Here is a 25,728-nt window from a genome sequence, read left to right on the forward strand (position 1 = left end):
CTCTTATCTAGAGTAGAGAAGTTGTTTGACCTGTTCGCTTATGGAAAAGGAACTGATAAAACATTTTATTGCCATCAGCTTGGAAATGGTGCTTTGTTTCCTATGTATGATTATATTTAGAGATCAAAGTATCACGACCTCATCAGTCACTGTATAGTTCTGCAATAACCCCAATATTTTTCATCTTTTCCATCTCCTCATTCGGCAAATGGAAAAGCCTATCTCCCTATTTCTCTTTAGCATGCTCTCAGAAACACTTAAATTTCTATCTGAGATATCTTGAGCTGTTTTAAAATGTCAAATTGTTGCTTTAGCTGTGATTGTTGTTTAGCATTGACAAGCTCCCCCACTTCTATTAATTCATCTTCACATGTCAGAAATCATAGGTGCCTTGCACTCTTTCACTAGGATATGCAGCTATGATCAGAATGTGCTTAATTTTCCGTTATTTTAGTGGGCTTAAGTGTTAACCATTCTTTCTTTCTTCTACCTATTGGATGACTGCTTAAACTCTAGATGTGAGCAAGCTGATAAAACTGAAATTCTCTTACATTTGTGAGACCATCCTCCCAATGGGTAACTTCTTCTTTTTCAAAATATGTCTCAAGTGCTTTTATTCCTGGTAACTTTTGGGGATAAGCTGAAGCCTGAAGTCTCTGTTGTGGTGGGTTTTTTTGGTTTTAAGAAGTGTTGCTTTCTTGAAAACCAGGCTCAAAACTTTTCTTCAATGTTAGGCTTAAATTCAAAGTCCCACTGCATTGTTTATATTGCCAACAACTGGAGTTTTAAAAACTTTCTGTAATAGCTTTAAAACTTTTCAAAGATCGTCTGGCTTGGATTTAGTAAGGGAACACTAAATGTAATTTGTTCTGCTGACTTGTTGCAAACCATTAGTAGAATAAAGGGCTTGAGCAGTTTGTGGAGCCCTTCATTATGGTTGTCTTTAAAAACACATTAGAAAAATCTGTCAAGAAGGACAGTGAGATCACTTATGAGATGAATCAGTGGAGGGACTGAATAACTTTTTGCTGTCTCTTCCGGTCTTACAATAACTTGTCAAAATTATGTATATCTCAAACAAAGTGCCAAAATCTCTTCTTGATACTGGAGAAGTAAGTGATGTTAAGGTTTAAATGGAGCTATTGGTACTTATAAAAAATTACTATTTTTATGACAACTCTAATTCAGCAAGACAGAATTTTGCATTTCGAAGGCCATTTTATATTGACTAAGGAAACTAGTTGGTTGGCTATACCTATACAGTTATACTTAAGGAAGAGTGACATGTTGAGAAATTTCACTTGAATCTTAAGCATGAGTTACCAAAATATGTCAGCTTATCATTTGCTTAGAAGTTTCTTTAATAAAATTGGAAAAATATTTCAGATCATCTATTGGGGGAGAAGGTGTTGCTTTCTTTTACTAAAAGCAGTATCTTTAATTAAGTGGTTGCAATTTGTTGTGTATCACGCTAACACATTACAAAGTGTGCTACTAATAAAGTTGTTGTTGGGGAGAAGAGGAGCTTTAAGAAATGCATTTTTTACTCTTCACATATCTTAGCGTGGGGTTTATGTTTTGGGGTTTTTTTGGGTGTGTTTTGGGTTTTTTTGTTTTTTGTTTTTTGTTTTTTTAATGCACTGCTGGAAGTTCAAATGTAACTTTTTGAAACTGTGACCACAAGAATCTTTTATGGTGTTTTCCTTTCCTCTTCTCCTCCCTATCCCAGTCCCCTTCCAAAATATAACATTAGAAGAAGTCCAGTTAGTAAAGCACAATGAAATAAATGAACTATTGTTATTTGGCTTTTTATGAATAAGCTAGTATTCATTGCTGCGTTCTAATAATGGAATTCAGGTAACGGAGGTTAAGTAAGCCCTGGAGTATAATTAGAAAACAAATTTGTTGCTTGCAAACAGGGTACTGTGAATTTGATTCTTGGCTCTTTTTTGGGAAGGAGGTATAAATGTTAATTTTACTGCCTTCTAGCTTAAAATACAGTAAAGGTTAAATAAATATGGAGCAGAAAAAAAATCTAGTAGTATGACCTATAAAAGTATAAATGGCCTAGTGTTCTCTTCTGTTTGCACTTTTTCAGCAGCACTAAGTAATTTCATGTTAGTGTGGTAGCGTTTAGTACTGCATCATATATGGCTTCTGTGTTGAAAAGTACATTCATAGCCAAATGTTTGTGTGTGTGTGTTTTGGGTTTTCTTTTAAAAAAAAAAAAAAACCAACACAAAACCCCACTTAACAGCAAGATTCAAGATTGTCTTTTTTCAGAAGTCCCGCTAGGTGCCAGCAAAGGACCTTTTCAGAAGATACAAGCAGTGGAACATTTTGTAGGAATTCTCAATCCCATTACTCTTGTAAGAGTTGACAGTATATTGACTTCTAGACATGCTGATCACTTTATCTAAAAAACAAAAACAAATCAGTAATTAGCTATGAATATATAAGACAGTTTGTACATAATTATACAGAATAGCTTTCTTCTGTAACTGTGCTTGGTAATTGTATTTATCTCTGTGCATGCTTAGTTCTGTGTGCTAAAGTTTGTGTAGCTGGTCATATATTTGCATGCCATAATCAACTCTAATGAATGTCTGCTTACTGTGGGCTTCCAGCAAACAAGATGAGGTAGTTCAGTTTGTAAGAATAGTTTGTTTCTTTCTACCTTTAACAGCTGTAGTTTGGAAAGGTTAAAATACAAAATAAAAGGTTAACATTGTTGGCTGAAAATAAATGCCAAATTATTAATCAGAATAGCTTCTTGTTCTAATTCAGTTACCCCTCACTGAAAATTATGAATTAATTGGCAGGAGAGGTTTCTGCTGTGTGCAAATCTTGAAAAAGTGAGATTGCTTAACAGCGTGTAGATTGCAAGATAATGCCAGCTTGCTTTCAAGTTTTATTTAAACAGTGCTGAAAGACTTTTTTTTTTTTTTTTTTTTTTTTTTAATGGGGAAGGAGGCTTATTTCACTGGTTTATGCATAATTCAGACCTCAGCAGTTTGCTAGCATGGTTACTATTTGGAAATTCAATCCTAGACTTGATACTCAATTATATGGGACTTCATTCCTACCAACTTCCTGTAATTCTAAACCTATGGGTAAAAATATTAGTAGTCATACGCTGCTGAGGAAAGTACGGACACATTGACTCAGCTAGTGCAGCTGCAGCAGGAGTTGCTGTTTTAATCTTGGAAGTACTGGAAGTTTATTATTGTATTTATGCAAATTACAGAAGGTACAATTGAAACAAGGTCAGTAGTGTTTGTCAGTGTGTTGCAACTGAGGTCGCTGGAATGTAAGTGCTTTGTAAATGAATGCTTTCTGACTGCAAGCAATCACAGACGGTCCAGAAACTGCAGTTCAGCGAATGGCTGACTTATTTCAAGAGGTACAGTTGGTTTTTTTTTTAACACTAGTATCTTGTAGAAAGTAGGACAAAGACTGCAATTTTTATGGGCTTTTACTGTTGTGATGTACTAGCTCTAGGTTCTGTGCAGCTGCCTGTAGCCTTTCTGCTGAAGGATCTTTGTGGTTTTCATTTGCTATCATGCATGGAAATGAGAACAAATGGCACGACGGTTAAGATTGCATTTTGCTACCCAAAGAAGCAACACAGATCCATTATCGGAAACCTCTGAAGATGTTTTGGATAGTAACAATTGTATGTACTTCAGAAAATCGCAGAATTCTGCACCTAATGTGACACAAATGAAACTGGTTCCTAGGCAAGTTGCTTATGCACCTGTAATGCAACAAGTAATTAATCAAGAGGAAAATGCAACTATTTCTTCACTGCAGATAAAAAAGAGCACCTCACTGCACATTTCTCTACAGTCTAGAAAGTATAGTGGGTGTTTTCGGTCTGGCGATGCCGTAGCTACTGGTGAAGACACTTCATTCATTGGTATTGGTAATGAAGGAAATTGTGGTGCTAGAATTGTGGTTGATCATCGATCTAATGATGGCCTTCTGAGCAATACTGCTCAGTACAATGGCAGTCTTGGCAGTATTGCAGCCAGTGACAGTGGATCGTTCAGCAGCGCTGGCAGTGACTATGGATCATGTGCAAGTACCACAAGTGATGGAGGTTCATATACTAACAGTGTCATCAGTGACAGTGGTAGTGGCACTCTTTCGACAAGTGATGGTACTTTCTGTAGTAGTGTTGTGCATGGTGACTCTTCATATACAAGCACTGCTAACAAATGTAATCCCTATAGGAACAACTTGTCTCAGGAAACTCTGAGTAGAAATAATACTACTTTTGACCAAGATGCTTTGTCAGTGAGGAAGAAAACTAAAATTCCACTGCGACGTTGTTCATCACTGGTTATTTTCCCTAGGAGTCCTTCCAGTACTCCTCCAGCTTCTCCAGTAAGCTCAGGTCAGCTACCACACAGAGGTGCCTATCAAACATCCCATAAACTAATTATTTCTCCTAGTGAGCTGGCACAAAAAGAAGATCAAACCATTTCCAAGGGATTCCTTTCAACAGCAGTCAATGGACTTCGACTGTCTAAAACAGTTTGCTCTTCTGGCGAAGTCAGAGACATTCGACCGCTCTACTTGAATACATCATTACAGGACAAAAGTAAAATTCTGAATAGTTCCAAGCAGGCAACTGGTGAAGAAGTATCTGATGGCTGCTCATGTATTTCAGTTCATCTAACTCAAAGAGCATTTGCATCGAGCAGTGAAATGGTTAATGGCTGTTGCAGTCCAGAGTTAAATCTGAACTCCAGTGCAAAATACCCTCATTTAAAACTGGCACGTAGCACATCTGCATGTTTACCTGCAAAAATAGATTCGGAATATGGGATTAATATAAATGAACCAGAAAGACTGAATGCACAGCTGAACAAAACCCACCATGTTTTGCAAAGAAGTGTTTCGCTGGAAGGATCACGTCAAAAAGTTTCTTGCTGTTTATCCAGCCTTAAATACAAGTGTCATAGTGCAAGGACGTCTCAGTTGCACATACAGTTCAAACCTGGGAATGAAGGAAAAACAACTGGTGTTAAGAAAAGATGTGGAACCTCTAAAAGGGAAATGTCTAGCACTTCTTTGTGGAGGCCCCATAAGGTAAGTGCTCTGGTTTATAGAAAAATTTGACAGCATTTTACAGCTGAAATTTAACTGGAAGATAATAAAATCAAGACTTAAATGCATCGATTTCAGAATATCCTAATGGTGTCAAACTGTCACTGTTGGGAAGCTCATTTTTATATTATCTGTAACATACGGGTTTTAGACTTGTTTCTTAGGATGTTGTACATAGTGTAGCATAGATAAATAGGTCTTACAGTGAAATACCTGTATTTAATATATAATAAACAATAATTTCCTGTTTATATGAACTCCAAGGGTTTTTCTTGTCTAGTTATCTAGACATGGGAATTATTTAAGCTTCGGATGAAGTTTTGTAGTTTTAAATAAGAACTTCTCAATAAATTAATAGTAATTACTAAAATTGCATAGAAAATGGGTGAAAATGAATGCATTATTGTAGAGTCTTTTAGGTTTATTTCATATAGGCTTTCTTTTACAGGACAGTTTGCTGTATGTAGAATTAAAGATAAGTAATATTTGAGCAGAGACACTGTAAATACCATTTGTTTCTGTATACACCCTGAACCACAGGAATTTTCAGAGTTTCCTCTCTCTTTTTTTTTTTTTTTTTTTTTTTTTTTCTTCCAACCACTACTTCAGCTTGAGCTGTACACTGTAACTTAATACCTCTCCCAACAACATTGCTGTTCAAATTATAGTACTTGGGTCTAGAAGGCTTATATTAAATATATTTTTTTGGTAATGAAACTCATGTCCAACTAAATTGCAGAAGTGTGTTTGCTTTTATTAACTCTTTAGGGAGTTAGTAAGGCATAAGCCACATGAAATGTAGATTTTAAGACTTGTTTAAGTAACACTGTGAAGACTTGAAGGATCTGAATATTAATATATTAGTTTTAATTGTGAATGCTGATAAAAGTGCTGCAGTTGATGTTTGCCAAAATTGTTTTAAGATCTCATTCTCTATGAATTGACACTACTGCCATATAACTAATATGCTTGCTTAAGCAAAAGGCTTTATGCCAAAGATCTATAGTTATGACAGTCCCTTTCTAAACTAGTAATATAACTACCTTGGAGGTACTAGCCTGTAATTTTCAGTGTGTTGTTACCTTTAGAGTAGTGACTTCTTTGGAGTTTTATATTGCTTTTTGGTTTAAAAGGTTTGAAGAAAAATGCACTTTCCTTCTTGTAAAAGTGTGGTCTATCTTTAAGCTTCATTATAAAACTCAGAGTGGATCACTGGTAATCACTATGCATAGTTGGGTGATTCCTCATCCCAAAATAAAACTGTAAAATTGATGGTAAATTCCACAATAAGCACAAACAGATTATGACTTATTTTAAGTAGTCTGGGTCTAGTGATTTTTAAAATGTGTATTGTAAAAAAGAAAACATGTTGAGTCATGCACTTCAAGTACATTTCTTGTCAACTTGCACTGCTAGCCTCTGTGTTTAATGGCAGTTGATACGTAAGATATTTTATATTTTAATACTGAGTGAATTTTAATAAATTCAGTTTAGATACAATCCCAAGTTCAGGATTGGATTGTTAGTAAACATTTCCAGAAAATCTGGTAGGATACTGGACTGACAATAGTTTGTTTCAGTTCCTGGAGCAGTGTTTACAGTGGATTGACATAAAAATCTAAGGAGAGTTAACTTTTTAAAGCGCTTGATAGCATGCTTCTGTGGTAGTTGAGCATTCTTACTATGTTATTGTGGAATTCTTAAGATTTCATCTTCTGACTAGAAGATGAGAGAGACAAGTTAAAAATAAAAAAATAACAGGAAAAAAGAGTCTGAATCCCAAATTGTTGTAGTTATCTTGTACTTTTAATGTATTTGCAAGTATTTAGATTTGTGCCATATCTGCATGTAAGTGAAAAAATCTGTGACATCAGAAAACTGGACACTAAAGGTTTTATAGCAGTATACTTTTTTCAGATTCCTTTATACAGCAACAGGCACAGGAGCCCTTCAGTCCTGAAATGGCCCTTTCAGTCTTTATGTAAAATCAGTTTTTATAGAATAAAACATGTTATCAAAAAATTTAAAAGCTTCCCTCATCAAACCAAGCAAAAAACATAGTTGACTTTATAGCAATTCAGCGATTCACTGGAATAAAATAGATAAATACTGTTGTATTTGCTATTACAGTCCTTGTGACAAATATAATGGATTCTATGGCAATCATTTAATTATATAGTCCAGTTAATTAGCATGGTGCATTGTGACTCATTTAAAAATAAACAACTCCCAAAATATTTCTCTTGACTCCAGTTAGTCTGGCCTAGTATATTGATATGCTGAGTCTGGGTTCAAATTTAACAAGTTGATACTGGAGTAGCATTTAGTAATGTCAGCTATCTGTACAGAGCAGTCATGAAATCAAATCAGTGCTTTGGTCAGAGACTCCAGAGTCTGAAGCAGTGAAAGGTCTATGCATTCTTTTCTTACGTGCCTAGCTACTAGCCTTCAGCCACCTTGTATCAGATTTCCTGCTTTCCATAATCAACAGCTTGTTAAAGGCTGACTTTGAAAAAAGAAAAAAAAGAACCAAAACCCAAAACAAACCCACACCATTTCTATGACAACTGGCCTTGGATTATTTTTAATGAAGTTGAAAATTGTGGAATGGTGATGGCCCATGTACCACTGCTGATCTTTACTGGAAGCATTGAATAGGTTCTGCAGTAGATATTGGAATTTCATTTATGCAAAGCAGGAGGAAGAGATAGTCCATGGTTGCAACATTGAAGATTATCCTTAACTTTGTATTTCTGTTTCTAATGTTTTTTCAGTGCATCTATCTCTTGCTTTGGGTAGAAATAAATCGGCAACTAAAGCACTTTGACATCACAGGTGTGAATTGGGAGGGTATGAGTGAGTAAGGGAACAGTTTACATGTCATCTTACGTATGTAAACTTCAAGAGGTACAGAGGAAGGCAGAAGCAGTGACTACAGTTCCACTTCTTGTAGACCATAAACAAACTTTTTTATTAAAAAAAAAAAGCTGTGTTAATCTCTTCCTCAAGTATATTATGCTGACATCCCTGTTGACATTAGCCATTCCTTCCCCATCAGTATCACTGCTGATTAGATAATGTGACTATCCTAACTGTACTTGCAAATCTGTTTCAGCAACTGTATAGCTTTGAAATAATTTCTTAAACAGTTAAGGGAATTACTGTGTTATTGTCCTTTTGCTTACGAGTAATTTTACTCAAGTTTTGTCTCTACTGAGTGAAATGCACGTTTTGAAGCAAAAAACTTCAGAGGTGGTATAGAATAACCAAAGCATTTTTCTACTGTCGGGCTCATGTGGAGAAAACCTTTAGTTAGAATTCTCAAGTTTTTTCACCAGGTTCTGGAACTCTGCCTTTTGCATTTGTAAAAGATGCTATTTGAGTCTTTCAGGACTAAATTTAGATTTTGGACAAACAGTGATTTGACAGGGCTCTGTGTGAGGATGTGTCTCTTCACAGACTTGCTTCCCAGCTGATCTGAACATGCTGAGGGGACCAGAACCTGTGCCTGGAAGGTCTTGATTCCCTTTGATAAATGCTGCACCACCAGTTAGCACTGAATAGCCTGAGGTTGTCTTCTCTCTAGCATCCTCTTTAAGTATAGAGCTTCTGTCTTAGCCAAACTCCTTCACAGAAGATAATGGTCCAACCAGGGAGAAGTGCCAAGAGAAGGAGAGGACAACTGCAGCTTATCTCTAGCCATCTCATCTTTGCATATTGAGCAAAGGGTCTGCATGGGTATTGATGTCCTAAATCTGTGCAAGGAGCTGAAGAAGAAAAGGGGCAGGTGAAACTAAAGATGATAGAGGCAATACAAGGCAAAGCACAAATTTACATCTCTTTATGCTATTGTGCTATGATAACCTTGTCACCTAATAATTTTTATATTGTTCAGTATTGCATGTCTTGAAGGATCATGTTACAGGACTGCCTGGCACACTATGTCATGGTATATCAGTTCAGTCAAGGAGAGCTGGGGTTGAAAGAAAGCTGGTGTGTTTCTGAGGAATCATAGTGACAACTATGTTAGACTTAAATCACATAATACTATTCATGTTGTCTCTCAGGCAAATTTTAGAGGTTGAAGTATACATCAAAGCATTAAAGGGGAGACAGTGGAAACTTAATCACAAGAATTAACAATTTATAATTACTTGTAGGTGATCTCCTACTTCCATCCTTTATATAACAATAACACTGCTTTGATATTTTGTACTTATTTCTTCTATTTTCCATCTTAAATGCTGAGTTTTGTTACAGCTGCTTCTCCACCTTTCTTTAGCTTTTGATTAGCAATCTTCTTCAGTGGAAAAAAGATTACACAGGATGTGATAAACCTTGCAGCCAAGACTAGCTGTGAGTGGTTGCTATGTGGAAACATTAGCAAGGAAGCAATCAATTAATACAATGATTACTTATATTATTATCCATCCCTAAAATTTTTCTTTGTCCGTTTTAGCAAGTTGTATCTGGCAACAGTCAACCATATGTAACTTTCAGAATATGATCATGCTGTAAGGAACAGTGTCTGGGCTGCAGCAGAATACTTCAATAACCCTGTATATCAAAGCTCTAGCACTTTGTAGTCACTCTGCACAAATTATGATTACCCTCATTTTGTTTGTAGTTTGCAGCTGAACTGAGATTGGGTAGGTTTCTCATGCCAACAAAAGGGGAAACTAAAACTGCAAAACCATGCAGAGCAGAGCTCCTGAAACAACTTATATCAATAGTTAATTATCCACTCTTCAGGTTGATTCATGTCCTTTTAATCTACCATGAGAGAGTGGGAAGAATTGATGGTGTGGCTTCTTTGATATAGCCACAAGCTATAGTTATTCTGTCTCTTAAGGTTTAGTATATGTTTTAAGAATGTGTTAAAAGTAAAACTTTTTCCCAAGGCAAGATAGAGACCTTCTTCCCTTTACTCCTAACTAGCCAAATAACTTGCAGGCTTTCGGATACAAGACTGTGATCATTGCTGTAATTTTTTTTTTGAATGGTATAATCCTTTTTGCTTTCTGTCTGAAATTAGATCACCACTTTGTGTTAGACAAAAACATTTCTTGGAGAACGTTATGGTGATGTAGAAATCATAGTCTCTGTAAGCATTATAGCATAAGACAGAAACCATTAACAAAACTAAGAGTACCTGCAGGTATTCTCCCCAGAATTATAAAGCAGCTCAGCTATAAAATTGTTGAAATACTGACTATGATGAATAATCTTGTAATCTATTAGCTTCCCTTACTGAAGAAAGATAGTAAGTAATATGCCAATATTTTGAAATTATCAAAAGGGCAACTACAGGCTACTGCAACACGCTGCCCTGGAAGAAAGAGTACATGGAATAGAATTAGTAGACATATGACACTTTCTCTGTTTACAAGGCAAGAGACTGAGCACTGCTTTCATAAAAGGAAGTTTTGTCTTAAAAATCAAACTAAACAAAGACATGCAAAGATGGGTGAGCTAGTTAATGGAGGACACTGAGCTTTTCAAAATATTTGACAACCCTTAGCAGAAGTTCTGAAAAACACTTGCAAGACATAAGTGCAGAAAAAAGCTTCCCCATTGTTGACAACTAATTAAAGGATAAGGAACAAAAGTGAGAAGTGAATTGCCATCTCTGAAGTTGCAGAAATTCTCATGGTAGTGAGTGACTAGACAGTAGAAAGGACAGTTTGAAAATCAGTGTTGATAAATGCCAAGTTCTGCACACAGAGGAAAAACAGTTAATGATGCATGTGTGATAATGGTCTCCCATCCTGGTCAGGAAATAGTTCATGTCATGGTGAGTGACTCACTGAAAATGTCAGCCCAAGTGTTGTTGACAGTTGAAAGGCAAATAGAAGGTTAGGATTTATTAGGAAAGGAATAAACTAACAAAATTAAAAACACCATTATGGAGTTGTTCAAATCTATGTATGTGCATGGCATGCATATTTCTGGTAATCCTTTTTTGGAAAGCATATATAACAGAACTAGAAAAATACCAAAAAAAGTCACAAGAGTGGGATAAGTTTTATGTGAGGAGACACTAAGTAGACCAAGGGCTATTCAGCTTTGGAAAAAAAGTGGTATAAAGGGAGTTTTATAAAACTGTAGTTCAGGGGAGGTGAATTTAAACAGAGAATCCACTCTTATAAAACAAATATGTTCTCTTACATGTTGCTGAGCTGACTGTTGCAAGATGTTGTGCATACCAAAGTAGAAATGGATGTCAAGAAAGAGGTTAGATAAGTTGAAGAAAGGTCCATCAAAGGGTATTACATTCTCAATATGTATTTTAACGTCAAGTTAAAATCAAAAAGTCCATGACTGCTTATTCATTAGAAACTGGGGGATATATCAGAGGAAGGACTATTCTTAACTATTGCTTTTATTATTTCCTTAAGCATCTGCTCTTGGCCATTACTAGGGAAAGGATACAAGACTACATAAAGCATTAATCTGCCTACTAGGCTCTTTGGTGCCTGCTCAGCCCTTGCAGCCACCTGGGATCAAACGGTAGAAATGCTCTTTCAAGTTCTCCCTGGGCTGAGAGTGTTGTTCTATGTTCCAACACGTGTTTTCTCGTCTTCCAGAAGTAGATGGATTTCACAGATTGAGCAAGCAAGCAAAACTGACTGGCCTTTTCAGGAGAGTCATTTGCTTACAACTGACTTTCACCCTTGTCTGAAGGGGACTGCCCTGCATTTCTGTTAAGTGTCTCTGTTTCAAGTGAACTTTCTTCCTCATGCCCTGTGATGAACAGAACATGCTGATTTGGGAATGCAGCCAGCGAAACGTTTGTAGCTCATTTCCGTATTAGTTTATGGATCTATAATCATCTCTGTTTCAAGAGAGTACATCACTTTTTTTTTTTTTTTTCATCGTGGCAGTTTACGGTAAACTGAAAAGTCTGCAGATAGATGCAGTTATTGCTGTATCAAATGGAACATAAGCAAACAGAATTTAAGAAGGACATGAGCAAGTTCTTGGCTGAAATTACATACAAACTTGAATTGGAGTCATTGAAGTTAGGGCGTATTAAAATGCAAATCAGACACTCAAGCTACTCAGTAAGAGGAATGTGGTAAGAAACAGAACTGGATTCTTTTAGACCTAGGTGATTTCTCTGACAATCTGTGATTTTGTTTTGGGTTTTTTTTTGTGGTTTTTTTTTTTAAGCATAAGGGAGAAGGCCTTGTTCAGTCATGTGAAAGCACAAGGGCTTTTTGAAGAGAAAGGCTTCTAGAATTTATTATGAACATTACTTATTTTTTAATAGAGCTTCTACCTTAGCCAGTTGTTGTAGTAGTCATTGTTTCTAGTGAGTTTGATTTGGGACAAATATTTAACTTACAAAGAATAAATCCAAAGTGGTTAACATCTTGCAAATTGTAGGCCAATAAAACCCATGTCTAATCTGGGAAGTGCAATGTAACTTTACTAAAAAATGTTGTTGAGTTTATCTGAAATAAATTGTAATACTGCTTTTCTTGTAGAAGTAATTGTGGGTGGATTATTTGTGTTATAGTTGCCTTGTGTGATAGAGGTATAGGCATCCAAGGTCAGTTCTTGCAGAATGGTTTTGGACAGATAAGGTTTATAATTTGAGCATAGCACAGTTTAGGACAAACCAGTAAGCTCTGCTGTAGCCAGGTCATCTGTAGGCAGCGGTAGGTTCAGGCTTGGAGCTGGGAGGGGTCAACTGGTAGGGCCTAGGGCTCCTTTTCAGATCAGTGGTGGCTGAAGACTAAGGTGGAGTGCAGAAGAGCATGGAAACTGCAGCGTGGTTGGCAGCAGCCACTAGCTGTGTGCTGGTACAAAGGCACTGGGAATTCCTGAGTTAATGTTGATGTTGAATCTGGATCAACAGTAGCTGAGAATGGTAGACTTAAGAATGCTTTTAAAAAATGCTGGACTGGCTTTGTAGTAGGCTAAGGCCATTCAGCCTGCATCCAGCCCTGCTGTAGGTCTGTGTTCACAGAAATTTCGTAGAAGGGGTCAGTTACTTGTACAGCCTGGACCAACTGTTCAAGATCATATTTAGGGCTGGAAAAAGCAGCTTCCAGGCTCAACCTGATTTTGTGCTTGTGTGTGGCACTGTATTGGACTTGATAAACTTCCCAGGAGTGAGACTGTGATGCAGAGATGCTCCAATTGCCTATCTGCCTTTTGGAGGCAAATAGTTTGTTTCCTCTTGCTCAGGATAACAAAAAGTTGATTCTGTATTGAGTCTTTCAGCTGAGTGTATTAATTAGCCAGTGTAGTTAACATCGGTCATACCTGGTTTATCTGTTGTTCATTTCAGGGAGCAAATTGCACATGCAATTTAATGTTTGATAGGGTTTTATGTTTTTTTGAGTATTTAAGCTTTAATTGGTGAAGGTAGAAGTGCACCTGGAATTGTTACTACGAGAGTTCGTTTTTCAAACTTTAGTTGAAGTCTTAAGACTTGACACAAAAACGTCTACAAGTAGATGCAGAAGTCTTATGTTTTCATACTACTATGAAGTTAACTGACTTGATGTCAGGAACGGCTTGTTGAAATAGTACCCAATTAAATATTTGGTACTGTTTTCTGAATTTTTTTTTGATTGTTGGCTGTTTTAACATAGGAGACCAAATCTGGATTGGCTCTTGACTTTCAATACAATGTAATATTCCTCCTTTTTATATGGTAGCTTATTTGGCACATCTGTCCATAAACCCAAAGGAACTCAAATTCCTGATGAATAAAACATATGCATTACTAACTTTTGACTTGTTCTTTGTTTATGTTGTGCTTAAGTATGCTCTGGTTATATTAGATGATTTCTTGTCTTCCTGTGACGTGTGTGAAAATGAGTTCTTGTATGCAAAAAAAACCCCAAACCCTATCAAATTGCTTTCTTAATGAACTTTTAAGCACAAGTTCTCAAAGTAGCAAACATTGAGTGGGGTAATATATGAATGTTATAAAATTACTGTAGACTAAAATATGAACTTTTAAGGAAGCTATCTATAAGATACTGGTTCTATATAAAAAGTGTAAGCTATAAATGGAGAAACAGATGACACTTTTGCTCTGGTCTTTTTAGAGAGGCAGTTCTCTGAGAGTATCTTTGGAGGTGAGGGAGAATTAGTGAAAATAACTTCAGTGTCATTTCTAAATGCTGTCTGTTAAACAGATGGTAAAACTGCTGAGGCATGTTATGCTGACACCTTGCTCTTGAAGCAGCCAGCAGGGCTGAAGGTCCCGCAGAAACGTGTTGCATAATAACCATTGATCTAACAGTACGTATTTTCTCTATTTTAAAAGTGTTGGTAGTTTCTTATATCTCAGTATCATAGATAGTTGATCATAGATGCCAACTACAAAGAAATGCCTACATGTCACTAAAAAAAAAAAAAAAAAATCTCCTCACCATCTACCTCTCCCCCTTAAAAATACAGGAGACTGGGACTTTCATGAATCCCATGCAACAAAGTATTATTGCTTTGGAAGATAGAGAAAACATTACTTTTAGAATCCAAGAATTTGGTAAGATCTTAACATGATAATTGAATTATGCTATTTTGAAACTGTTATTTTCCCATGATGAATAGCATATGCTGGCAGTATTTTATGGAAGAAAAAAAAGCTCACTTTTCTCAATGTAGAGTTCAAGAGAACCAAATAATATACTCAGTACAGCATGAAAAGAAAAATACTTGAAGTTGCTAGTGTAGCTCAGGAAAGTTTTTTTTCATTCTCATCAAGCTTGTAACTAATGTTAATGTTTGGGTGTTTAAGCAAGAAGAATGTTGGTTTTATAAGGGATCTATTGAGCTCTTGTTTTTTTTAAGCAGCGATAGTCCGGATCACTGTTTGTTTTTTCAGTTTGAATTGATACTTTATATTCCCTCCAATAAAAGCTGTATGCTTTCTCATTTTGCCATACAGCTGTAGATTTCTGTGCGAAGACCGACTTATGCACAACTAGCTGTCTGTTTAGCCAGAAAAAGACTGGGAATACACTTAGGTTCTAATTCATGCACTAACACCAACAAAAATTAGTCACAAAACTTGGTAGAGAAAATACCTGGTATTTCAACACCCTGGTCTTCTACAAGAGCTGTTTCAAAAGGCACTGTGGTGAATCCAGCAATTAAGAAAGGCATTGAATTCAGTTAACTGTCTTCAAAGCTGATAAATTATGGGTAATGTTCTCAGTACTCCTTAAGTGTGTGACTCGGATAAACATGTCTGTTTAAAATCTACTTCTATCCAGTTGCTGATGGGAATTGCAGAAAAAAAATCTGAAATCTTAACTGTTAAGGCTTATTAAGTATATAGTCATAAAATAGATGAAAATGAGTTTTGGACTGGATTGCTTTCTCGCGGTGCTTTTCCTCTTTGAGCACTCGCTTTGGCATGGCACCGGAGTTCTTTAAATGTATTGTATACAGCAGCTGTCTGTCCTCACATGTTTTTAATAACTTTCTATAGACTAAACCAAAGGATCAGTAAAATAAAAGGCCTCTTTGTTAGTGTACTATATAATTAATTGAGGTTTATGCACTTACGGTTTGGCAAGCTGAAAGTTTGAGTTCTCTGGCTGTTAAGAAATTAGAAGTTGACAAGAACAACTGACCCACTTGTCTGACTTAAAAAAACTGGGATGCCTGCTGTCATGAAACAGAGATCCAAACAGTTTCAACTCCATTGACATTTAATTGTTAATGTGTGTGATGTCTGTTTCAAAGCTTCTTTGGCACTTCTTTGAAGGCAGTTAGTCAGCTCATCGTAGTGAGGCACATTGCTAAAAAAAAATTCCTGCTATCTGATCTATGTATTAGTTGTTTGGAGGTCAACAAAAATCTCCACTGGAGGATTTTACTCTCTGGCTGGAGGAGAAAGTACTGTTAAAGGTTGGTTATCGAGGCTAGCTCTGCTAAAAATAGCAGGAGAGACAGCAGAATAATAAAGTGAATAACAGGAGCCTGTACTAAAATAATGCTGGTAACAAACACAATGTTCTGAGGTTTTCTAAAATACAGCAGGCTTTTGTCCCACATTCCAGTAATTTATTTGAAAGGCATGTTCCACTTGAGGATTGCCAAGAACTTTACAAATACTAAGCCTTTTAACATGCCTAAGGTATGTGCCGTGCCATTTAAAAAAAAAAAAAAACAACCTCATAGGCAAAAATGATAGCTGTATTTTTCCAGAAGCTTGTGGTCTATAATAATACAGAAAGCTTTCCTTCAGTGGTTCAGGGAAGCTTCAGACTCTTCAGGTATGAAAACCTGTTGTAGCTCTCTATCTCAAAGGAGTTTGTGAGCTAAAAAGGTGGGTGTTTTGTTTTTATTTCCACTCCCCCCCCCCTTCAAATCTGAATATGACACATCCACACTACAAATTCAATTTGAAGTTACGCATCTCTAGATTTCTAGCATGTTATCATCTGTGACAAACCCTGCAGCCTAGTTGTGCTTTTTGGATGTGTAAAAATTAGAGCTTATACAAATGTGAGGCACTGGTTCTCTGTATGTATGTACCACCTAAAGATTAATGAACTAACTTAGGACAACAGAGCTAAATAAAACAGGTACCAGAATTATTAAGGAAGGAAGAATTGCTTCTAGAAACAGCTATAGCCTTTAATGTCAGAACTGTTTGAATGAAGAATGCTGTCAGTGGGACAAAAAAAATGAGTAGAATTGGTCTGGAGTTTTAATACTGTAGAACATTGGCCTTGAAAATTAAAAATATAGTTGTGCTAGAAGAAAAGTGAAAAACACAGCTTTGTCCTGAGGTGAAGGGAATAGATGTCAGCAAGATGCAGAGCCTATAGTGCAAAGTTTTATTGAAGAAGGCTGCCAAAATCCTTAGGTGATGAGTTTGAATAAAAGCTTGTGGTAGACCAACAAATTTAGGAAAGAAAAGGCACCAAATCTTTTGTTAGCTGGAAAAATAATGAAGACTAGAAATCCAGAGGCTGTGCAGGCTACGCTGTTGAAGACTTTCACAGTTCCTTACTCTGTCTATGCAAAAAAGTGTAGTCTTGGTATAACATAGATTTTTGGAAAATGCCATAGGCTTATACATACCTTTTCATGCCCTCTTGATTTTAGCACACAGGCAGTGATATGTCTTCATGTTAAATGACCCATATAATATATTTTCCTGCTTTTGTGGAGGTTTGCAAAGGCTTTCAAATCACAAATGAACTTGAAACAACTCAGCATATGCTCCAGTAATCCAGTAGTAAGTCAAGTAAAGTACTTTGACTGTTGGTGGTGACTATTGGAGAATACTGAAATTACCTACATAAACTACTAAAATCTTCATTTCTTTAGCAGGCAAAAATTAACAATCAAAAGTAAACTGTACAATGACACCATGTATTGCCAGTCCCTCCCCTGGTGCTGCTGCGTAGGCTGGAGGGAATCCCGTTGCAAAGTTGCTGCATTCATAGTATGGTTGTAGTTGGACAGTCAAGACATCCAAGTCAGGGCAGAATCTTTCAGATTTTAGTTGTTAAAACTAAAGTCTGCAATGTGCATAGGCAAATGGTATTTTTCATACATGTAATGAATTTTAGCAGATTTTCAGGTGTCAACAGGAATGTCATGCAGGGGGTAGGGGAGATGCCAAATTTGAAGCTCTTGCTGCCTGGCTTGGAACTGCTGGAGTTGCTGGAACTTCCAAAGCACTTATCACAGATGAAACTTGTTTTTACTTCATCTTATTTTTTATGATAGCTGTATTATTTTGAAAAGAAAAAAAAGTTTATATATACCTGTTTCAAACAGCTGCCTAGGCTTATAGAAATTGTCAGGTGCTCCAAGGAGGAAGGTCTTTAGTCCTGTGTTAATCTGTGATAAATGCTTACTTGCTTAAGCATATACCAAGGCAATTATTTTTCTGAAACAAGAAAGGAAAAAAGTGTTTTTACTCTTTGCCTTTAAGATGATGTTTCTGCTGGTGATGCTGACAGTCTCAGTCCTGATGCTGAACAATTCTCTCCTGTTTGATTAGAATTAGTCTATATGATATAAAAAACAATCTAAATCTCCACCCCTAGCTCCCTCGAATTTTATTTATTTTGAGGAAGGCAGAACTGTCCAAGGCTCTGAGTGTTGCGTCAATCAGAACTCTTTCTATACAGAACAAGTTTTATTGTCTATAATTCAAGTGTGTCTTCAAATTCTTAGAAAGCATTACTGTGCTATCAGGGGTTTGAAACAATGTTTTTTGAAAAGCTTTGCAACTTTAAACCTTCTGTGGTTTTTTGTTTGTTTTTGTTTTCCATAGACTCGAGATGATTTTCTTGGGCAAGTGGATATTCCTCTTTATCAGTTACCGGTTTGTATTTTCTGTTTGTTTTCTTTTTTGTTTTAAGACTGTAAAGGAAAAAATGATTCTGTATGCAACTGAATTCGTCATCTAAGGAAGTTAACTGCACTGATAATATAAGTAATTAAATACCCCTGCTCTATTTTTTTTGTTTGGCTTTTTTTTGTGGATTTGTTAGGGGTCTTTTAGTGATGATATTTATCAAAAAATGCAGGTTACCTTGTGTTTAGATACTGGTTGCTGCTGCTACAAGATTTAGGAGTGCATTTAGCTTTTTCAAGAATAAAAATGCAAGGCTTGAAACAATCTTAAAGACAGGAAGAGATTGTAATTATTGTCATATTTCTTAAAATACTTTCTTTAAGGTCTACAAATTTACTTCTAATATTCTTTATTCCCATAAACAGATACAGAATAGGGTAAGTGGGAAATAAAGCTAGAGTTGCTTTGTACATTTTTAGTTGTTGTTTTTGTATTCCTTTTGCAAAGCACATTGTTAGTTTTAAAGAAATATCACCAAGAATGTTGAAATATTTAAGCCTTTTCATTTTCTTCTGAGGTCTCAAAACATTAGAAAATACTAACAGACTTATCAGCAACCGTTTTAAAGACAGGGTAACAACTGTGGCAAAGCCTTTCCAAGGTTTGCCTTGGATTTCCAACCTTTCCTTTCATTCTGGTAAGAAGCATGTCAGGAGTGGTTATAGATATGTCCTGTTTGCCACTGTAACTGGTATGCAAGATCGCTTCCCACTAATAAGCTGGACAGCAATATCTGGAGTCCTCTGGAGATATCGGTGCATTTTTTTTATTTTTCTTCGCATGAACTGATTTATAGAGCCTCATTTGAGTATTTTCATGGCTGTTTTCTTTGTTGACTTTTCCCTGTCTCATCTTTGTTTCCATCTTTCTGGTTTCTTGTTCTTAATTACTTGGTCTTGCCATCTAAATCCTTTGTACTTTATTATCCACCAAATATAGGTGGATTTTTTTGAAAGTCTTTCATTTACATAAGTAAATATATCTTGGATAAATAAGATCAGTTTATAAATTCTTTACTACATGTAGTTTTGTTTTTTCTTGATACTATACAGACTGTTCATAACTAAAAAGAGCTGGTAATTGGGGACACATAGAAAGGGCAAATAATCTGCAAGGTAAAATAGTTGGCAGACACCAATTTGCTCTTTCCAAACCCCAAATGTATTAATTCAAGTGTAATCTAGCATTGAATCTAAGGCAACTCTTGTTTTTTGAAAGACAGAAAGATAATTATAAAACTTAGATGAAGAAGATATCTCTTTCTTTCCTCTGTGATGTATTTCCACAGGGTTTTAGTGTCTGTGTTGGTAGAAATAATGTCATGTTTGGGGGGTGGGGGTGGGAACGGGGGACGGACACAACCCAAATGCCACAAACCCAAAACCCAAGCTTAATTCTATTTTAATTTTGAAGAAGTATTTACCTTAGCTGTAAGACAATTCATTCTATAAGTATAGAACCTGATCTTGCAGATAATACCAGTGTAACACATACATTGTTACAGAATTGAAGATCTACATTTTAATTCAGTGAAGGTGGAACACTTCCAACTTGAGCGTAGTATTTCTAAATTGTATTAATAAAAGCTTACACTGAAATGTCTGAAATCCAAGAGAACACTTTACTTTCTGAGATTCGGTGTAATAGTTACCGCATTCAGTAAAATTGACTCCGCTTAATCTTAGGACTGTTTCATAACAAAGCTCAACGGTTCCAAATAAAATTCTAAAATCTCTAACTTCATAATGTCTGACCTTTAGATTCTGAGTTTTTTTTGTTTGTTTGTTTCTTTCCAATCAACAGTACTGCTTGGAATGGTTAAAATGTATTGATTAACAAGAGCCTAGAGTTACTCCCCAGAATTTACAAACAGGTGTTCCTAAACATATGATACTGTAAAAATCAGATGTTTTTCTAAGAATTGCAGAACTCCAGGTAGATTATAAATATTTATGTTAACCAGAAAAATAAATATCTTTGTTTTCTTTAATGATCCCTCATGTATATTTCTCTACCTGTACCTGGTATATATATTTATAAAATGATGTTTGTTTACCTCTGTGCTTCTTTCTGTTGAGCAACTTCACTTTTGTGGATCAGAACAGAGATGTTCTCCGAATGGATTCTTCTGTAATTATTTTTTATCCCCAAGCCCTAACGCTCGAAACGTCCTTTTACGTATGTTCTGTGTAAAAAAAAAAAAAAAAAAAAAAAAAATTAAAAAAAAGGGGGTAGTGAGGGAGGAAAAAAGAGTTATGGTAGATACTTTAAATGTGAAAATTGAGAAACTATTTCTTGATTGCAGGCTAAACAGTTTTTTTTCTCTGCTTTAGAAACTGTAATATATGTATGCATTGAAGGTAATTTTCTTTCTTGAACTGGGGAATTAATTTTATTACCAAGATTAAAGCTGGTATTGCTACTACTGTTCCTAAATCTATAGGTTAAATTTTTAAATGTTATATGGCCTTTAAAGAAAAGCATTGTAAATTTCTGATAATTTTCTTTAACTTCAAGTGTTTGATACAGATTTTTCTTGAAAAAACTTGTCTTATTCCAGACAGAAAATCCAAGTATGGAGAGACCATATACATTTAAGGATTTTGTTCTTCATCCAAGAAGGTAAGTACCACGTAAAAATTCTGTCATATCTAAGCAATGCTGTTATGTAATTACTTGTACAAATGTAAATATTGTCTAATTTTTTCTGTTTTCATCAAAGAAATTTGAGCATCAATGGTGTAAGATATTTGTGATGCTACTTAAAAAGTCAGCATTTATTTAAATACTTCTAGATTATTTGGTAAAAATAAACCAGTTTTTTTCAGGCCATGATATAATTAAAATTATAACCTTATCAGAACAGTTTACTGTTTTGCTGAACAGTAACATCAGTGACCGATGTTGTGCCATATTTCATTTATCTCTCTTCAACTTTAAATTGTTCTCTGCCTTCCCATCTCTTTTGTTTACCTGTTTCATGTAAGCAGTTGCATGGGACCTTAATTATAAACACAACAAAACTTAAACTGAAAAGCTGCTTAACTTTTTGGAAGGTCTCTGTTAAAAAACCAAGGAATTTTTAAATGATAGGTAACACTTTGAACTGATATTAGTGTTATGTGTTTCATTTTTGTTTTTTAAAATGTAGATTCTTAACCTAAATCTGAGCAGGTTTTAGCAACTTTTATTAGAAATAGAATACATAAAATGCATGTCAACATTTTTCAGACAATACGTTCCAATTTAGAAATAACATCAGAACATGTGGGATCTATAGATCTTTCTCAGCCATGTTGGTAGCAGAAGTATTTTTAAAGTATTTTACACTTCCTGTTTTTTAGCAGATCAGTGATTCTAACAGAGTTAGTGACTGTCAAGTTTCATTTTGATCTCCTATTTAACATTTCCTATAAATGAATGAAGAAGAATATTTATTGTATCTACATAAATCAGCTTCAATTGTTGTTTGTTATTCAAGGATCTGACCTGTTCTTGTAGTGGTTACCACAGGAATTGGACAATGCTTTGTAGTAAGAGATTCTGCCACAGGTTCAGGCACTTTCCTGCCATGAAATCTTACTGTACCTTTTAGATGCTCTTAAATTTTGCTCCTATTTGTGTTTACTTGGACAGGGATGTTGTTAATAAGGTTACTACCTTCCCAGTGCCTCAAGCTCAGTAAGAATTATTAACATGTTAATACTCTGAAATGAATTACTCCCAACTATTTTATTGAAAATTAAGATAGTAGGTTACTTCCTCTTTCAAAGGGATGTGGGCTTTTCTGAAACCACAATATGATCTGAATGAACATGTTAATAATCCAGCATGAAATGTTTTCCCGGATATCAAAAAATGTAATTCCCTTTTTCTGCATGGGGGGGAAAAAAAAAAAGCAAAGCATTAGACCTTAGTGATGTGGGGTTTGGTTTTTTGTTTTGTTTTGTTTTTTGGTTTTTTTTAATTTTATTTTAATAAGAGAATGTGTAGGTATCCAGTTGCCTCAATAGTGGTATTTTCAGGACTTTTTTTTTTTTTTTTAATATCAGTAGTCAAACAGATGAGACAATTTAGCAGATTTCTTTACCAAGTGAAAATATTAAATAAAATCAATATGGGGAAGTCCTGGTTTTGGGCTTCTAATGATGCATTAAGCTAAATACAGAAAGGCAGATGCTGAAGTATATGAGCTTGCTGTAACTTAGTTTTAGGGAAAGTAGTCCTGTAGATTTAAATAATGCTTGATAGATTGTCTGCACACAGTCAAATTGTTATAATTATATGAATTAAATTGTTATTATTCTTGGTTTTTTGTTCTTTAGTGTTATGCATTGGATACTAGGGAAGTTTTCAGAAGAGTGAGTTGGAAAGAAAGGTTTCCTGTTGTGGTACATAATATCAAGGTTTATTCAGAAGTCTAAAAACTCAATATCATTATAGAACTTCATTAATTTAAACTATAAAAAGCCAAGTTTGTGTTGAGAAACTTAAGAATAATCCTCTAGCTGTGCTTTTTCAGCTATTTTATTTCCAGGTAACAATTTCACAAGTGCATAATAAGAACATATTATTTTCTCTTCTGCAGCCATAAATCAAGAGTTAAAGGCCACCTTAGATTAAAAATGACTTACTTACCTAAAAGCAGTGGGTCTGAAGAAGAAACCACAGAACAGGCTGAAGAATTAGAGGTGGGAAAAGATGTATTTATTGCTGAAAAACCTAGCAAATGTCTTCAGCTATGAAGGGTAGTTACAGTAAAAATGAATGTCAGGAATCACTAAGCTATAAATAGTAATTCAGAAACAAACCAGTTAAAAGCAGTTGCTTTTATCTTACATAACAGTTGTAAGTCTGTATAAAAATTCTGGAGCGGTTTTTCTAACTAAAGGAGAGGCTTTGTCAGTATATCTAAAGTAGAAAACATAGATTAGGCTTTTAGTTGTTCTGGTACTGACTTGCCATACATCTATGTAACTTCTCTTGGTTTAGAATTAATGGAAATATCATTGCCCAGTATTTTTACTGCTGCTTAACGTTGTTTCACTCCAGCCAGCCAGACACTGACATCTTGCTGGTTTTAGAATTTCAATTCTCTCCAATTTATAGGGCTCTCTTCATCTTAACTACTTTACATCTGTAATCTTTTGTAAGCACGTCCAATTTAGATCATTGGATTTCTTTTCATGACAACTCTAATCAGCATTGCCACCATTGCTGTAATTTAACTGTTAAAAAATGGTGTGCTCATCTGACTAGTACACTTGCAGCATATGTATGAAATGAAGTTTATTTACTTTTTAAATTTATTCTATGAATGCTAATATGTTTAAGGAATTTGAGTTAAAAATAAGATTTCTGCATGCATAGTTTATCCTATCTTTTCTTGAGAAATATACACATAAAACCCAGAGCCAATCTTACTGGCTTGACATGTAGTGGCACTGCACCTTAAAAGCAGGGTGGTTTAATAAATTGAGATACTTTTTCAGCTTTGGTAATTTTAAAGGTAGTTAATATTATATCTCTTAGCCTGGGTGGATTATATTGGACCAACCAGATGCTGGGAATCTCCTCCGCTGCCTTCAGGATGGGAAGAAAGGGAAGACATCCTCGGCAGGACCTACTATGTCAATCATGAGTTCAGAAGAACACAGTGGAAGAGACCAACTGCTCAGTATGTCTTTTGGCCTGAAAATTCAAGTCTTATATTGTAACTGGTTCACTCTAGTTTTATTGAACGCAAGAAGAACTAGAAAGTGAACAGCCTGATAATTAGTGGAGAGCTTTCCATAGCTTAACCTTCAAGCCCACGTGTAATGGTCACTGGCTGATGGCCACTTTAACTGCACAGTACTCCTCCTGTTCTCTGGAATTATGCATTCAAATAGGCCCTGGTTGCAGTTGTAAGAGATAATAGCTATAGTAATGGAAAGGAAATTATTTTCCAGCTCCAAGCCTGGTTCCTCCTTCCCAGCAAGGACCGCATTAAATTGTTTACCTTGTTTTTTTCAGATTTTGTTTTTCCTCCTTAGCATGTGAATTACAAAAATAATACCTGGGATGCTATCTGGTTCTTTAGTTTAACTTACGCTTCATGTCAATGTGAATGCTTATTCTTTTAAAACAGTTTGCATGAATTTTTATAGCTCGTGACTGTTTCTTTTTCTTCTGCCAAAATGACTCTGTTTTTGCTGTTAGCCTAGCTTACTGTTGAAAGATAGAATATGGCTACTGTATGCTGACTTCCCCACTCCCCCAACAGGGACAATGTAGCTGTTGCAGATATTGGTAGCGTGCAGTTGGAGGCCCAGCATGTGTTCACTCATCGGCGACAGATATCAGAGGATACAGAAAATGTAGACAACAGAGATTCCCCCGAGGTAAAAACAATCTCTGAATGTTTCTGAAATGCAAGTAACTTTATAATCTAGTCAAAACGCTTGTCTTAACTGTTTGTAACTTGGAACTACTTTATAAAAAATGTTTTTTTCTTTATTTTCTTTTTAAAGAGCTGGGAAATTATAACTGAAGATGAGGCAACAATGTATAGCAATCAGAACCTTCAAATACCTCTCTCACAGAGTAATTGTGATATACAGACTCATCTTGCAGAAGAATTGAATACCAGACTTACTACCTCTGGAAGTTCGGCTACAGGCCAGTCAGCAGCCTACACTGTAAATTATTTTTCTTGTTCTATTGTACAAAAATATCTATAGTATTTTGCACAAAATGTTACTACTGATAGAATTAGATCCATAAATATTTCATATTAACAGTTATATTTTGAATTCCAACCTGAATGCAGAGAATTAAAGAGTAATCTTTTTACTGTAGAACCCCACCTAAGCAAACATTTTATTCTTCCCCACTTTGCTTATATGAATTTCTGCCTGAAATTAAAACAGATTTGTGTGAACTATTTTTCAGTCTGTAAATCTACCTCTTATTCTAGTGTCATATTGAGTGCTGCTGAAAACTACAGATGAAGGAAACTGTCTATATCCTGAAAGGATATTTCTAAGGGAGTTGTGCTGTATTGGTTACTTCTTCCACTAGGACAAGTTTTAAGATAACTCATATTTCATTGTGAATATTGGGGTAAAGTTTTATGATTGGGCTGAGTAACCGTGGTGACTCCATAGCAGTGAAAAAGGGACTTTGCTCATACAGTTCCACAGCGCTTGCACGAGTTATGAAACTCTTCTGGCTTTTCAGTAAGTCTGTTCAGCTTGCTAACCCAGCAGAAAATGATT

The 25,728-nt window shown here is 35.5% G+C and overlaps 1 protein-coding gene across 1 annotated transcript in view; it reads left to right on the forward strand.

Moving 5' to 3' along the window:
- The first annotated feature begins 3,582 nt into the window (after window positions 1-3,582).
- The window catches only part of NEDD4 (NEDD4 E3 ubiquitin protein ligase), a 37,964-nt gene continuing 15,818 nt past the window's right edge, over window positions 3,583-25,728 (forward strand). The window contains 8 exon segments of the mRNA XM_035899414.1: window positions 3,583-5,097; window positions 18,386-18,436; window positions 21,030-21,091; window positions 23,058-23,160; window positions 24,002-24,032; window positions 24,035-24,146; window positions 24,735-24,852; window positions 24,982-25,149. Of these exon segments, the coding sequence (XP_035755307.1) occupies window positions 3,583-5,097; window positions 18,386-18,436; window positions 21,030-21,091; window positions 23,058-23,160; window positions 24,002-24,032; window positions 24,035-24,146; window positions 24,735-24,852; window positions 24,982-25,149 (2,160 nt within the window).

Source organism: Egretta garzetta, unplaced genomic scaffold, assembly GCF_000687185.1.
Source record: "Egretta garzetta isolate BGI_Z169 unplaced genomic scaffold, ASM68718v1 scaffold287, whole genome shotgun sequence".
NCBI lineage: Eukaryota > Metazoa > Chordata > Aves > Pelecaniformes > Ardeidae > Egretta > Egretta garzetta.